At 47.3% G+C, this 14,260-nt stretch overlaps 1 protein-coding gene across 6 annotated transcripts in view; it reads right to left on the bottom strand.

Annotated features, from left to right (window-relative positions):
• Positions 1-13,421, bottom strand: part of LOC103646857 (sterol 3-beta-glucosyltransferase UGT80A2-like) — a 40,737-nt gene extending 27,316 nt beyond the window's left edge. For 4 of the 6 annotated variants that reach the window (XR_004856016.1, XR_002266992.3, XR_004856017.1 and 1 more), the window contains exons 1-5: positions 13,000-13,394; positions 2,345-2,532; positions 1,752-1,994; positions 1,536-1,647; positions 1,284-1,454 (exon numbers count right to left, since the gene is read on the bottom strand). Coding sequence is in view for 2 of the 6 variants with exons in the window: in XM_020547984.2 (XP_020403573.1) it covers positions 1,284-1,454; positions 1,536-1,647; positions 1,752-1,994; positions 2,345-2,532; positions 13,000-13,123 (838 nt within the window). In the remaining 4 variants the exon portion in view is untranslated. Of the gene's footprint in view, positions 1-1,283; positions 1,455-1,535; positions 1,648-1,751; positions 1,995-2,344; positions 3,568-12,999 lie in introns of all 6 variants that reach the window. The other 2 variants (XM_020547984.2, XM_020547985.2) reach the window with 2 other exon arrangements.
• Positions 13,422-14,260: the final 839 nt, after the last annotated feature.

The following is a 14,260-nucleotide window of genomic DNA, read 5'->3' as shown; positions in this document are numbered from 1 at the left end:
ACGTGGAGATTGACCTGCACTTCGTCCGCGAGCATGTCGCTGCCGGTGACGTTCGGGTTCTCAGCGTCCCCACCACGCTGCAATTCGCTGACATCTTCACCAAAGGGTTACCGTCGAGTGTATTTTTAGACTTTCGCTCCAGTCTCAACATCTGTACAGGATAGAGTTGTGACTGCCGGGGGGGGGTGTTAGAATACCCGTTTAGGGTTTGGGATTGTTCCCTATGTAATTACTGTCTCACCCCTCTGTAATGGGCCTGGCCCAGTACTCAAGTCTATTAATACACCACCCAACCCCTGTTAGGGTGAGGGTTTACTATTCCAATAGATTGGATGACAGTTTGTTGCTAAATTATGTCTAGAGGAAAGACCAGTCATCAGTATGATAAAGATGAAAGAAAATAATCAATCTATGGTCAAATCATCTTAAGTCAAAATGTAAAACTGCCTGCCACATAAAGAATCTGTCACAGGAACATTTTCTTCCTTTGATTGGGGGTCATTGTTGTAAATAGCGGGCTATGACATTTAGCGACATCCTCCTCTAAAAGTTATAGGAGGCTATTTAATTTAGTGTTTTTTAAAGAAAACATGAAAATTCTTAACTAATTATGCACGATAACATTTACCTAAGGAAGATTTCATAAACACAAAAACTCAAATACATGTAAAGGCATATCTTCATGTAAATTACTCAACATTCATTAAATCAGTAACTTACAGCTACGGTCAACATTAATATTCATTCCACACTCAATATTCAATGGTTCAATTATTTTTAATTTTTTATTAAGCAAAGCATGATGGATATGCATAGATTATACTCCTCTAGAGTAAGGAGTGAATATTTGCCTCGGTCATGATTAGTGGTACTGACATATTTCACAACTAAGCCAAATAGATGGTGTTTAGCGGCGGAGCTAAAGTGTCATTAACAGTGTTCTTATGGCGTCGCCTAGGCGTCGCCTAGGCGTCGCCTAGGCGTCCAGGCGCCCGGGCAAAACTGGTCGCCTTGCTCGCCATTCCCGCCTAGGCGTCGCCTAGGCGCCGCCTAGGCGCTAAGGCGCCTGTCTGATCCACTTGCTCGCCTAGGCGCCTTAAGAACACTGGTCATTAACGGCAATAGTGGAACAATTGATAATATTGTAGCGTAGACCCTTGGAAAAGTTACATGGGCTATTTACAGCAATGTTGTGGATTGTCTCTAGAGATACAATTACAATGGGAAAAGGACAATGCAAGCTGCAAAGAACCTTTTTTTCAAAATGAACAGGATATACTGACCATACGCAGGAGGGTTCGCAATAATTGCATCAACTTTAAAAGGAATGCCGGTGTCAGGATCAGGTTCCTTGCATGCAGGCAGCAAAGAAAAAATAATTTCTTTCATCTGTTTTCTTTGAATAGGAATTTCTGATGGTCCCGAAGGTAGGAATCCTTTATTCTTCACCATGACTGCTCAAATTATGAACATATCAAACACATTTATCTTCAGATAATGTAAAAAAACTTGAAAATACTTTTTTAAAAACATACATTCAGCAAGAATTTTGGGATCTCCACCAAGCGGGAAAAACTCTAGGCCAGCTGTTAGTACAAACTCCTTAAAGTTGGCATGAGTAGCCAATCTCACACGGTGCCCATAGTCCTACAAAAAGGATCAGAAATGACAAATATGCTGGCATTTCAGCTACAAGAAGCACAACCTAACCTGAATTTACAAGAGAACTGGATTGATAGGCTAGGACTAACCTGTAAGCGTTTCCCTATAGCAACAAATGGCTGCACATCTCCTCGTGTACCCACAATAAGTATAACTATTTGCATAGGGGGCCTGTATGGTATCTCTGTTCCATCTAATGTGTCTTCAACAGCAACTTCAGTATAAATATCCTCAGTTCCACTTCCACCAACTATAGTTGGTTCCAGACTTGGCACATCAACAACCACGGTTCCATCATCTTTTACTGTAGCAATCCGATCTAGCATTTTGAGCTGTGCAATAAAGTGGAACAATGGTAAAGTAGCAAAAAGATGAAGAACAAATAGTCAAGCTATCATACTGGCCCCAATTAGGAAACCTTGTAACCTTTTTCAGAGTATATTGCAATATAGTGTAACATTTTGCTCATCAATTCCAAATCGGCAATGCATGACTTTAAAATATACTGGTAATTCAAAGAAAGTCATACTTTGAACACTATTATACATTAGTTAGTGCAATTTTCAATGATTCAATTCCCAGTTCATAAACAGATGTGTATTTCAGATGCCTGCATGGCAAAACAAAAGGAACTAAGCTACTGAAAAGAAATAGGTACATGAAGAGTGTAAGATATATGCACCTTCTTTTTTATTGGAATCCTTTCATCAAGTAACTGTTTAGCAGGATCATCAGCTGGATTATTTTGCCGACGACGCTCAGTTCTGGACCTTTCCGAACTTGATGGTCCAGCAGTTTCATTGGCAATTTCATCATTCTTAATCACCACCGGCAACGGCATGGTGCTTGATCTATGGAAGCCTCTGTCATCTACTTAGAAACGAAAAGATGGTGTCATGTCAAAAAATGGATAGCAACTTTTATCACTAACAAAAAAAAGGAAATCTAGACTGAACTGTACCAACAAAAACTACAATCAGTACAATAGCACCAGTTAGTTAGATGCCAACCTTAAAATAAGTTTGCCTGTCATTTAAAGTTTTCTGCAGCAAGCGATCCTTTATTGTTGACATTAATTAAACTATATTTACACTAGATTCACAAAGGCTGAGTGCAAGGCTGATGTTCAATGTTATTAGACTATTTGTAGGTGTTCGCTGTTGTTCAACCCTAATGCGGGTTAGGGTTTCCAACATGGTATCTGTTGGAGTGGATGCATTAACCAATTCAACCAAAAGCTTAACTTGTTGGGAGAAAGTAGGCAATCCATTTATACACTTCAACACTGTTGTGACTGAGAATAGCGGGCCCAAGCACTCGTGAACAAAGGTGACAGATGGCACGACAAAACGGATGGCTGGAAGCTCAAATGTCTTGTCAAGTGTGTCATATCCAGCTACAGGACAGGGTATTTATAGGGCGTCCAGGGGCCGACGTCATAAATATGTTCGTGCCCCTAGATACCTGCTACATTTCTGGAATATGTTGTACAACGGGGTAATTACAGAACGGTGACCCGTTATTCTAATCACACCCAGCTTTGTACCCTCAGTAGGGGCCGACAGGTGGGGCCGCCACTGCCTAGTTGAGAGTGGGCCCTCCTCTCGGTTGGGTCGAGGACTTTGTCTTTGCAACCGCGTTCCTGCGGCAGAAATATCGAAGACGCATGACCCCTTGTCAGGAATCGAAGTGGGGCCTTCGCTCGCTGGCCCTGTCCCGCCTGCAGGTGTCTTCACCGAGGGTCTTCGTCGACCGGCACGACCCGTAGGGACCGGGCAACCCCCTTGTTGGGTCTAAGCCTCCGACCTCAGGCGCCAACATCTCTACCGTGTAAGCGTGGGGGCAGACTTCGCTCCTTAGAAGTTGAGCCCCCCACGCTGCCTTCGCTCACCCTGGTTGTCTGTCCTGCATCGGAGACATCATATATCGGTAAGTATGAAGAGTGATCGAGGGTTGGTTCCGTCTTCGCCCCAACAAACACCCCCACTCACATGGGGCCAGAGAGAAAGGTGCAAATGTGGAAATAAACCCACTCACGTGCAGCCAGAGAGAAAGGCGCAAACATGGAAATAAAGGTACGGAGGCACAAATGAAGCCTCTGCCAAGATTAGAACTCGAGACCTCTGACTTTGATACCATGTTAGAGTGAACGCACTAACCAATTATATCCAAAGGTTTAAGATGTTGGGAGAAGGTATACCACCACCACCGACTCATAAGTGTAGCTCTATTGTCCCTCTTCATGTGGTGGAAGAATTATGGCAAGTTTTGGACTCAACCGGTTGTTCAAACACGAGGACAGACCAACAGAGGATTCTGGGGATGATCTCATGACTTTGTCTGTTCATGGCTTCATGTCATTCAAGGTACGGAAGCCTCCCAAACCATGAAATTGCTTGCGTATGTGCTTAACGAACAAGTGATTATGTTGGTTGATTCGGGTAGCTCATCCTCATTTATCAGTGAACAAATGGTAGCTGTCAGTCCTCGTTCTCATTCGATTCCCTTGGCATAGTCTGTTTCAGTAAGGGTTGCTAATGGTCAGGTCATTACCTGCACACATGAATTGCCTCACTGCAAAGTCACTCTCCAAGGCCACAGTTTCACTCTTAATCTGGAAAATTTACCCCTCCAATGCTATGATGTTATTATGGGCATTGATTGGTTGGCTTCTCACAGCACTATGGAGATCCATTGGCAAGATAAGTGGTTAGCTTTCAATGATAACAATAGGAAGATTGTGTTACAAGGACACCAGTCTCACACTTTGGCCTCTCAATTTTGGACTACATTTCAATTCCTCATTTATATCATCTGGCTTCCTTGGATGAATTGTGGTGCATCTTAGAACTTAAATAATGTGCACCTTCAAACTCTAACAGGGTAGTTCCGGAGGATATCAACTGATAATGGAATTTGCTTCTCTTTTTCATAAACCCACCAGTTTACCTCCACCTAGGTCTTATTGCCATTCTATCCCTTTACTTCTAGGTGCTACTCCATTCCGATTGCGACCATATCGTTATAACCCTGCTCAAAAAGATGAAATTGAGCGTCAAGTCACTGGACTCTTACAAAGTGGTATGATTCAACCCAGCAGCAGTCCATTTGCCTCCCCGATTATTCTTGCTCGTAAGAAAACTAGGTAATTGGTGATTGTGTATGGATTACCGAAGGTTAAATGCTCTCACAGTCAAGAACAAGTATCCGTTGCCAATTATTGATGAAATATTATATGAACTCCAAGGAGCAACATGGTTTACTAGTTTGGATCTACGTTCCGGTTATCACCAAATCCAAATGGAACCAAAGAACATCCCGAAAACGGCTTTTAAACTCATAATGGCCACTGTGAGCATAAAGTGATGCCCTATGGAGTAATCGGTGAACCGACCACATTTCAGCTCATAATGAACTCAGTCCTCGCTCCACTGCATTGTAAGTGCAGTAGTTTTCATCGATGACATACTCGTGTATAGCACCACTTGGGAAGATCACTTACAACACATCAGAGCAGTTTTCTCTCTTCTAGACTCTCATCAGTTCAAAGTCAAGCAATCAAAATGCTCTTTTGCTCAATCAAGTCTGCACTTCTTGGGGCATGTGATTAGCAAAGAGGTGTCCCTACTGACCCAACTAAAGTAATCGTCATCAGGTCTTGGCCGGCCCCTAAATCAGTGAAGAATGTTCGAAGTTTTTTGGGTCCTGCAGGGTACTACCGTAAGTTTGTGAAAAAAATGGCATCTTCAGCCTCCCACTTTGTCAGAGGGAAAATCCTCCGACCGGGTGGCGGAGTGCACCCGCCCTGATCCTAAGATGAGAAGGGGACCTAGGGATTGCCTGATTAGCTGGAAGAACACGAAAACACCAGGGTTAGAGTGGTTCAGGCCGCTGGAGCGTAATACCCTACATCCATTGTAAGTCGTATTGCTTGGGAGTCTCCGTGTGTTGTCCGCTCCTGTGAGAAGCCTCAACCGGAACTGTCCTCTACCGTGTGTGTGCCTTCCCTTTTACAGCCCAAGGGAGACACATACATGGTGATCGAGCCCCGACAAGTGGGCCCGATAATCTACTGCTAGATATGGAGCAAGTGGAGCGTCAGTCCATGGAAAACGGATATCTTCACTTGGTCACCATGTAGGTCTCCTGGTTTGTCGTGCCCTTGCCCCGTCTAGTCGGAGCAGAGCGCGGGAGTAGGTTGCGGCGTAGGCTGATACTCTATGCATGTAGGGGTGCTCAGGTGGTGGTGTCCTGTCTTCTCTGCCTGTCACCCTTCGCCTCGGTACCACACGGGCCATAGTGGGAGTCATGATGTCAGCAGCCCAAGCGGCGTAGAGAGTCAATGGTCTTGCCTCGGTAACGCGTGAGTTACTATGCAGCCTGCGTACTGCGGACGCACTACCTGCCACTGGGGCGGGCAGGTTTATGTCTTGTCCGCAGTTAATGCAGAGACGCACTACACTCAGAGACTGACGCCAGGCTTTCCTCAGTAGCTTACGCCACGCGTTGCAGGACACGTGGCAGCACCAGGCCTCACCTTGTGTGGGGAGTAGTGACTGGGACCGCCCTTCCTCGTGACAGCTCCGGACTGCCCTTAGCTGGGGATCCGGATGGTGCACGGGGAGGTCCTGTTTCCTTCAGCGTTGACCAGCACGTGGCAGCACCGGACCCCCTTAGGCCAGAGGTACGGGTAGCTCACCATGAGGGTCAGGTCGTTCTCGAGGGTCCAGCCCCCGGGCACAGGTTCCGAGAGCCCTCGTCTTCAAGGCACGTGGCGAACCCGGACCCCCTCTGCTGGGGTTCCAAAGCGCCGATTAAAGGTGTTGGCCTTCTTCCGAGCCCAGTGGGCTTACTAGGCAGGCCCAGCCACTAGGCTAGGACGGGCCACCATTAGCATGGTGGCTAAGGGTAGAGTCGGGGTCGCCTTGACCCAGCAGTAGTGGGTACCCCAATGTTAAGGTACCGACAGTGGCCCCCGAGCCCACCTCGGGTTAGATGGCAAACCCGTAGGTGGGGCCATAACTACACTTTGCTTCTTGAAGGCGTCATGCCTGTGGCCCCTCGCCTGGTAACCTGAATTGAAAAAGGTGCCCCTGCATATGGCCCCGTTAAGGTGCTTAATGGCGTGCCTACGGGGTCCTCATCCTGCTTGCCTTCAATCTTCTAGATTATGCTTCTTGACCTTGCCGAGTAGGATTTCAGGAACTCGTCCCTTGGTCAGGGTAAGGTTTAGGCCTCTAGGCGCCAAGCCTTAGGTACTAGGACAGTTGTTCTAGGGTGGTGGAGCATGCAGGCTTAGGGTATAGGACCAGGCTAAGCGACTACACGGCTCCGGACCACCCCCGAGAACGTGGTTCTTTCCCCTAGACCTAGCCCCTTGTGACCCAATCCTTATCCATTACAAGGGAAGGTTCTGAAACCGAGTGGCAAGATAGAAACATACTCCAGGTTTCATGAAGGTAATCAGAAATTGGATCCACACAGGGTTTTAGGTGAGTGACGCCCGGACCTCTCTTCCTGTTGTAAAGACAAGTTTCAACCCCAGCTGGCCCCCTGGGATGTTGGTAACCTTGGAAGCTTGAGGTTACGATGAGACCAGGGTTCGATCCCTGTTGTGGCCAAGGATCGATGCTTAGCAGAGCGCACCTTGGGATCCTTACCCTGTTGTATTCAATCCTTCAAATAGTAGTGCTTGTTCTTGCTGATCCTAGTTTGGGATCGTCCCTTGAGTTTGAACGAGGTTCAGTCCACTAAGAAGTCAGTCCGAGGTACTAGGTCAGCTGTTCTGGGGTGGTGGAAGGTTGTAGGCTTAGGGTACAGAACCAGGCTAAGCGGCTACCCAGCTAAGGACCACCCTCGAGAACGTGGACCATTCCCTAGACCAAGCCCTTAGCGACCGGATCCTCATTCATTATCAAGTGATGTTCTAAACCAGGTGCAAGAATAGGCACCATTATTCAAGTTTCATGATTACAATAGATGTTTAGATCCACGAAAGGGGTAGAGGGAAACAACATGCGTAAACAGGAAAAGAAACCGATGGATGAGAACTAATCATTTCTTCGCAATCGGATACATGTGATGCCTGCGACTCTCACCGGGCTGGGCCATAGATGGCACCAGAAACCGGGCTTACGAGGGTGGACCTTACCGGACTAGACTATAGATAAATGTAATCCTATTACAAAGAAAGAGTACATTCTCATGCTACCTTTCGGGTGTAAGGTCTAGGGCCGACCTAAACCGCCTGAGCTCCGTTGCGCGTCTGACTTGAAGGGTAAGCAGCGCCTGGCGGAGGTGGCTGGCGGCTACCCCGGATGCCATGGAGCTCGTGGCAGACGAGTTGGGTCTTGGAGCCACCGGTGCACGTGGGGAGCTCCCATGGGCCCTCCACGGCCGGCTAACCACCTCATGCATGATGAGGTTGTCGAAGGCGCACCCATTGTTGACTTGCTTGGTGGTCTCCGCCAGCACGCCGAGGGAGTTAGTACTAGACCCCCCCTCCGAGCGTGTGCGATGGTGGATACTGAGCACGCCATGAGTTTGTGCGGTGGCCAACGACGGTCACCACACGTGTCGTCGGACCAGGACATAGGCCAGCGCAGCAGACCGCACTAGCCTTGCTCCTAGCCCATGGGGGCCTACCAATGGATTCCAAGGAGGCCATGTTAACAAATGTTATCGTGGCTTCCTGGAACCCATTGGCAGGTAGAAGTTATCATCCCCCGCGGGTGGAGGAGATGACTCCATCTACTATGGAGCATAGCGGTCGATCGCCGGTGGCGGCCTCGCCCGTGCTTGGCTGTCGGACGGCAATGTCAACCTCGAATACCATGGTGCCCTGCCGGGGGTCACCGCCTGCGACCCCGAGCATGACAGGGCCTAGGGGAGGGCCAACGGTGGTAACCTCAAGCATCATGCTCGAGGTTTCCACCGCCTTCTGCCTAATGGCGTTGGCACAACTGTTGAGGATCGACGGCGAGCATCTTGAGGCGTCGCTTTTCCGCCTTTCGCCAAATGTTGGCGCACCGACCTCGGCCAAGCTCGTCGGCGAGTGAGTGGGATGTCATCAGCAAGGAGCTAGGCTAAGCGCACCGCCCCTACCTGGCGTGCCAAATGTCAGACTAAGATGAAGACCGACGGTGCAGGAATTGGCACTAGCGGGATGAACAAGAGACACCCATAGTGTTAGAGTTGTTCGTCTGTAGGGGTTGGACCCTGCATTCGCTGAGTTGTATTGCTTGGGAGTCTTCATGTGTTGTCTGTTCCTGTGAGAAACCTCAACAGGAACTGTCCTCTACTCTGTGTGTGCCTTCCCTTTTATAGCCCAAGAGAGACACATACATGGCGACTGAGCCCCGATAAGTGGGCCCCGTATCTATTGCTAGATATGGAGCAAGTGGAGCGTTGGTTCGTGGAGAAAGGTTATCTTCACCTGGTCGCCATGTAGATCTCCTGGCTTGTCGTGCCCTTGCCCCGTCTAGTTGGAGCAGAGTGCAGGAGTAGGTTGCGGCGTAGGCTGATATACTACGCATGTAGGGGTGCTCAGGCGGCGGCATCCTGTCTTCTCCGCCTGTCACCCTTCGCCGCGGTACCGCATGGGCTACAGTGGGAGTCAAGATGACAGCAGCCCACGCGGCGCAGAGAGTCAATGGTCTTGAATTAGCCCTAACCATATTAAAGACAGCAGGAAGACCAAGACTCTCAAGATGCTTTGCACCAGCCCTACTACAACACTCCACTTCGTCCATAAACAGACATTGAATTGTGCTCAAGGAAGGTCTTGTTCATCAAAAACAGGCCTGTTGCGATGGAGCCATAAGCATCAGGCCCCCAGAATGATGATACTATGAATACCCTTTCTTATTCTTTTATGCACTTCTCTATGCACCTTGCCCCACCACACAGCAAAGGAGATCTCATCTATATCAGTGTTTGGCTATTCTTTTAGTTGTTATTCATAGTCCTCAAATGTATACTGTAAGCCCAAGATCTTACCTCATTACTGGTGAATTTGTTATTCATACCCTTTCTTATTCTTTTGGCTGATGCACTAAACTCTTGGGCTTACAGTATAAATTTGCTACAAGCAAGGGCAAGCCAATAGGGTGGCTTATGCACTCTCCAGATTGCCTTCTGAATAACTATTGGCTTGTCGGTGCTCCAGCCCTCGTGGTTAATGGAAGTTTCATGTTGGAACTTGCTAACTCACAGTCAGTCAAGCTCAAGCAGTGGGAGAATGGGAAACAGTTTGATGCCGATAAACTCAGTGTATTAGGGCAACAGTGTTTTTCTCCATGTCCCGCAATGGTACAGTACGGGGGTATTTATAGGTAACCGAGGGTCGGCCCTGCCTCGTCAAAGACAATTATACCCTTAGTTACCTATGTTACCCCCGGAAAATTCCCCCTTGGGGGTTATGGCGGGTCATTACAGCGTAATCAATTACAAACATGGGCTGACCCACTGCCAGCCCTGCCTGCGTGGCGGCCTACGGTCGGGATCCTGTAGCATGGGCCGACTATACATGGCCCCCTATTACAATTAGTGGCAGGTTACAACGCATGGTCTTCGCAGTCCTAATTGTTCAGTCTCCAGAGTCCTTGATGGTCTTCGCCCTCGCCTGTCCGGGAGAAGGTAGCACCTGAGTCTTCGCGTTCTCCCCGTGCACCTCGTAATGTAGCTCAATCTTCAGGCCTTCGAGGTCTCCAGTCTTGAATCCTCTGGCGCTGGCCTCTCGAGCGAGGGGGTGTTACGCCTTCGCCCCAACATTTCAGCATCCTACACCCAATATCTGGATACTCTGCCTTTGATTCAGGCCCTAGTTGTTGCTTCTCCCTCTAGTTCCTGCAGAAGGGACTCATCAAATATAAAGAGTGAATTCTCTTGCCAGACACATCAGTTTCTCCCTAGAAAGTATTAGATGCTCTCCATACTACTTTGGTGGGTGGGCATTCAAGATTTCTTGTCACTTAAAAGAAAATCAAGAAAATGTTTATTTGGTCGGGCATGAAGATGATTCACAACTGGTGTCGGCAGTGTTCTGTCTGTCAACAAGCGAAGTCGGAATGAGTCAAATACCCAGGCCTCCTCCAACCTCTATCAGTCCCAGATGGAGCCTGGCAAGTGGTTTCCATGGATTTTATCGATGATTTACCACAATCTGACCACTCAAATTGTATCATGGTGATTGTTGATAAGTTTTCCAAATACAGTCGTTTTATTCCCTTCCACCATGCTTTTACAGCTCTGAAGGTGGCTCAGGCCTTTATGGAACATGTTTTCAAACTCCACGGCTTCCCCAAGGCTATCATCTCGGATCGAGATAGAATATTCACTAGTACTCTATGGAAAGAACTGTTCAAATCAGCTAGGGTTGAACTAAGGATGACAACAGCCTACCATCACTAATCGGATGGTCAAACGGAGCGAGTTAATCAGTGTTTAGAAACTTACCTTCGTTGTTTCGTCCAAGCATGCCCTACCAAGTGAAAACATTGGTTGTCTCTCGCTGAATTTTGGTATAATACTAGTTACCATTCTTCATTGACTCTCACTCCATTTGAAGTATTATATGGGTAACCTCCTAATCAGTTGGGTCTACATCTTAAGGACTCTTGTGATATTCCCTCTCTAGATGAATGGTTGAATGAATTGATGGTACAATTGGTCCAACAACAACTTGTGCGAGCACAACAGATACAGAAATATCAAACAGATAAGAAACGTTCGGACAGGGTCTTTCAACCTGGAGATCTGGTTTATCTCAAACTACAACCCTACATTCAGTCCTCCTTGGCAAAACGAGCTAACCATAAATTGGCCTTCAAGTATTTTGGTCTATTTCCTATTGTGGCTAGAGTGGCTGAAGTGGTGTATAAATCAAGTTTGCCTGCTGGTTCCTCCATACATCCGGTGTTCCATGTGTCTCTTCTGAAAAAAGATATTGGACCACAAGAACAAGTCAGTTTGCAATTACCTGTTATCCCTGACTCCTAGTATCCTGAGCAGGTGCCGCAACGTCGTACGGTTTCTCGTCCATCTAGAGAGAGCTCTGAGTTGCTGACACTGTTTTCAAGTCGTCCGGTAAATTGCGATTAGTCGCGATTAATCGTCCAGGTCGGTTTGGACCAATCACGATTAATCGCCCAAGTAGGTCAGCCAAAACAACCAGCAAGTCGTCCGACTTGAAAAAATGGTTGCTGATCAAATGGCCTCCGGAGTTGGCAACATGGGAGGATGAGAAACTGATCAAGAGCAAATTTCCTGCCGCAACAGCTTGGGGACAAGCCGAGTTTCAAGGGTGGGGGAATGTCACGAAGCTGCAAAATTCAAACATAGTGAACAGCCCGAGGCGAGAGAGTAGGCCCAATCAACTTTATCTTGGGCTAGAATGGACCCAATAGCTGGTAGCTGTCAGCTTGCTTTTTGTTTTCTGTAGTTGTAAGCAGGATAAGGAGTGAAGGAGGGTGGGCAGTTGGCGTAGGCTTGGGCAGAAAGTTGAAGGCCAACTCGTCCGAAGTAGTTCCAGATTATCTTTGTTCATGTACTACTACTCTAAACTTGGTGGTAAACTGGTAATCGTTCTTCGTGAGAGGAAGGTACCGGGAGCTGTGTCCACCATCGTCCAATTGAGTTGTGTCTCTGTGTATTCTCGCGTTGTTCTTCAGTGGGTGTTCCGGTGAGCAGTGGGGTTTTTGCATGCACCATGTGCAAACACCGAAGGGCTCTTTTGAACGAAGGAATTTCAGAGGAATCATATAGAAATTTCACAAGAATCAGTTCATTTTCACAGGCACAGGAAACAGGAAAAAAAATCCAGCGTTCCAAAGGGCCCAATATTAGCATCCAATAGAAGGCTGGACATCCAATTGACACCCCTTAGAAATAGGAATGCCTGCCTAGCACACAACTTCATCGAATCAGCATTCAGCGCCATAGACAGCACCAAAATTAGGCAAACCTCAGCTCCTGAGCACCAATTTCACTCCATCCTGATACACGCACACAGCAAAACCTCGCCCCATGTCATAGAGCGTTGTTGTTGAATCCTGCTCGCCTTCGACTACTAATAACGACTCGCGGCCGGAGGACTGTGCTGTGCTCGGAAAACAGGACCAACCGTTACACCAGAACCCCAATCAGATCATCGAATTGAAGATGAGCTGCCCAAAAGCGAGCAGGGATCTAAGCAGGCGGTTGCTGGTCCGTGGCTCCACGGAGACATCTCCCCTGGGGCGGCGGGGACAGAACCCCCGACCCCAGCCGACGCAAGTAGGCAGTAGCAGCGAAACCCAAACCCCACGAGGCAGGAGAACGGAGGCGGCGGGAGATCACCTGCAGAGAACGACGGCACGGCGAGGGGGCTATTCCCTGAGCGGTCCCCGTTGGGAGCAGATGCCGCCAGCGCTTCTCCTCCTCTCCCTCCCGCAACGCCGCTGCCCCCCTCCTCGTCCGCCATTTATACACGACAGGCCGCCCGACCGACCGTCGGCCCGCGGACAGACGCCGCGTCGGCTGCTTCTGGACAAGCGCTGCGGGGGAGCCTCTGGATCCACGCCTCCGTGAATATGCTTGCTCGTTCCGGCGGGCCTCACGTTTTTGGTGGGGAGAGCCGGAGAGGGAGAACGAATTGGAATTCACTGGCCATGCACCACGGCGGAAAGCGAAGAGACGAGCGAGCAAAGCAAAGTGGGCGATGCGATGCGCCGATGCCTCGACCTCGCTGGCGCTGGCCGCTGACTGCCTACTCCTTCGCTGTGATTTTCTTTTCCGTTTTTATTTATTTATTATATAAAAAATGTTTTCCTTTGTTATTTTTATAAAAATCACTCGTTCCGTGCATAAATGTTAGTAAAACATTCTTAAATTTGACTAGATTTATACAATATATTACCAATATTTATATATTCAAGTAAGTTTAGTACAAAAATATCTTCAAAGATCTATCTCATGATATTAATTATGTATTATAAATATTAATATTTTCTTATATAATTATGATCTAAGTTAAAATTGATTGACTCCTCGAAATACGAGAATGACCAATATTTAGGGAGTAATCTCATAGCCCAATCATATACTCAATCGTGCTAACAACTATCACGTTGGTCTTTATCTAACACAGCGTTCAAGTACACAGTTTTCATCGATAGTCTATACCTACCTCAGTGCTACATTAGATTTTCTTTTACATGCATTTATTTAAAATAAAACACGGTGTTTTATTAAAATAAAAATCATTCAAGCACAGCAAAAAAATAATTCAACAAATAAATAAAATATAAAAACTTTTAAAAAAACATAGCAAAAAATCGGTATAGTACTAATTTTCATCGTCGTTTCCCCTTTCACCTCTTATGTGTCTCTTTCATCATCTAACTTTAACTGTTTGGTCAACTTTTAAGCCTTTTTATGTTATTATCCATGTATGGTGGTGGAGCAATCCAGCAACTTGGTGAATTGCTCGAATAATTTTGTTTGAGTCATCCTCTAGCTAGCCTTGTAGCTACTTCCCTTTGTGTTGAGCCCGTGTCGTATCGTGAATAATAGGACTTGTTGGACCAACATTGTCTGGTGATGTAGAGCTATAATTGTG

This window comes from Zea mays, chromosome 2 (genome assembly GCF_902167145.1).
Source record: "Zea mays cultivar B73 chromosome 2, Zm-B73-REFERENCE-NAM-5.0, whole genome shotgun sequence".
Lineage (NCBI taxonomy): Eukaryota > Viridiplantae > Streptophyta > Magnoliopsida > Poales > Poaceae > Zea > Zea mays.
Note: the sequence above shows the minus strand (reverse complement) of the source record. Positions and strands in the feature narration are given on the sequence as shown.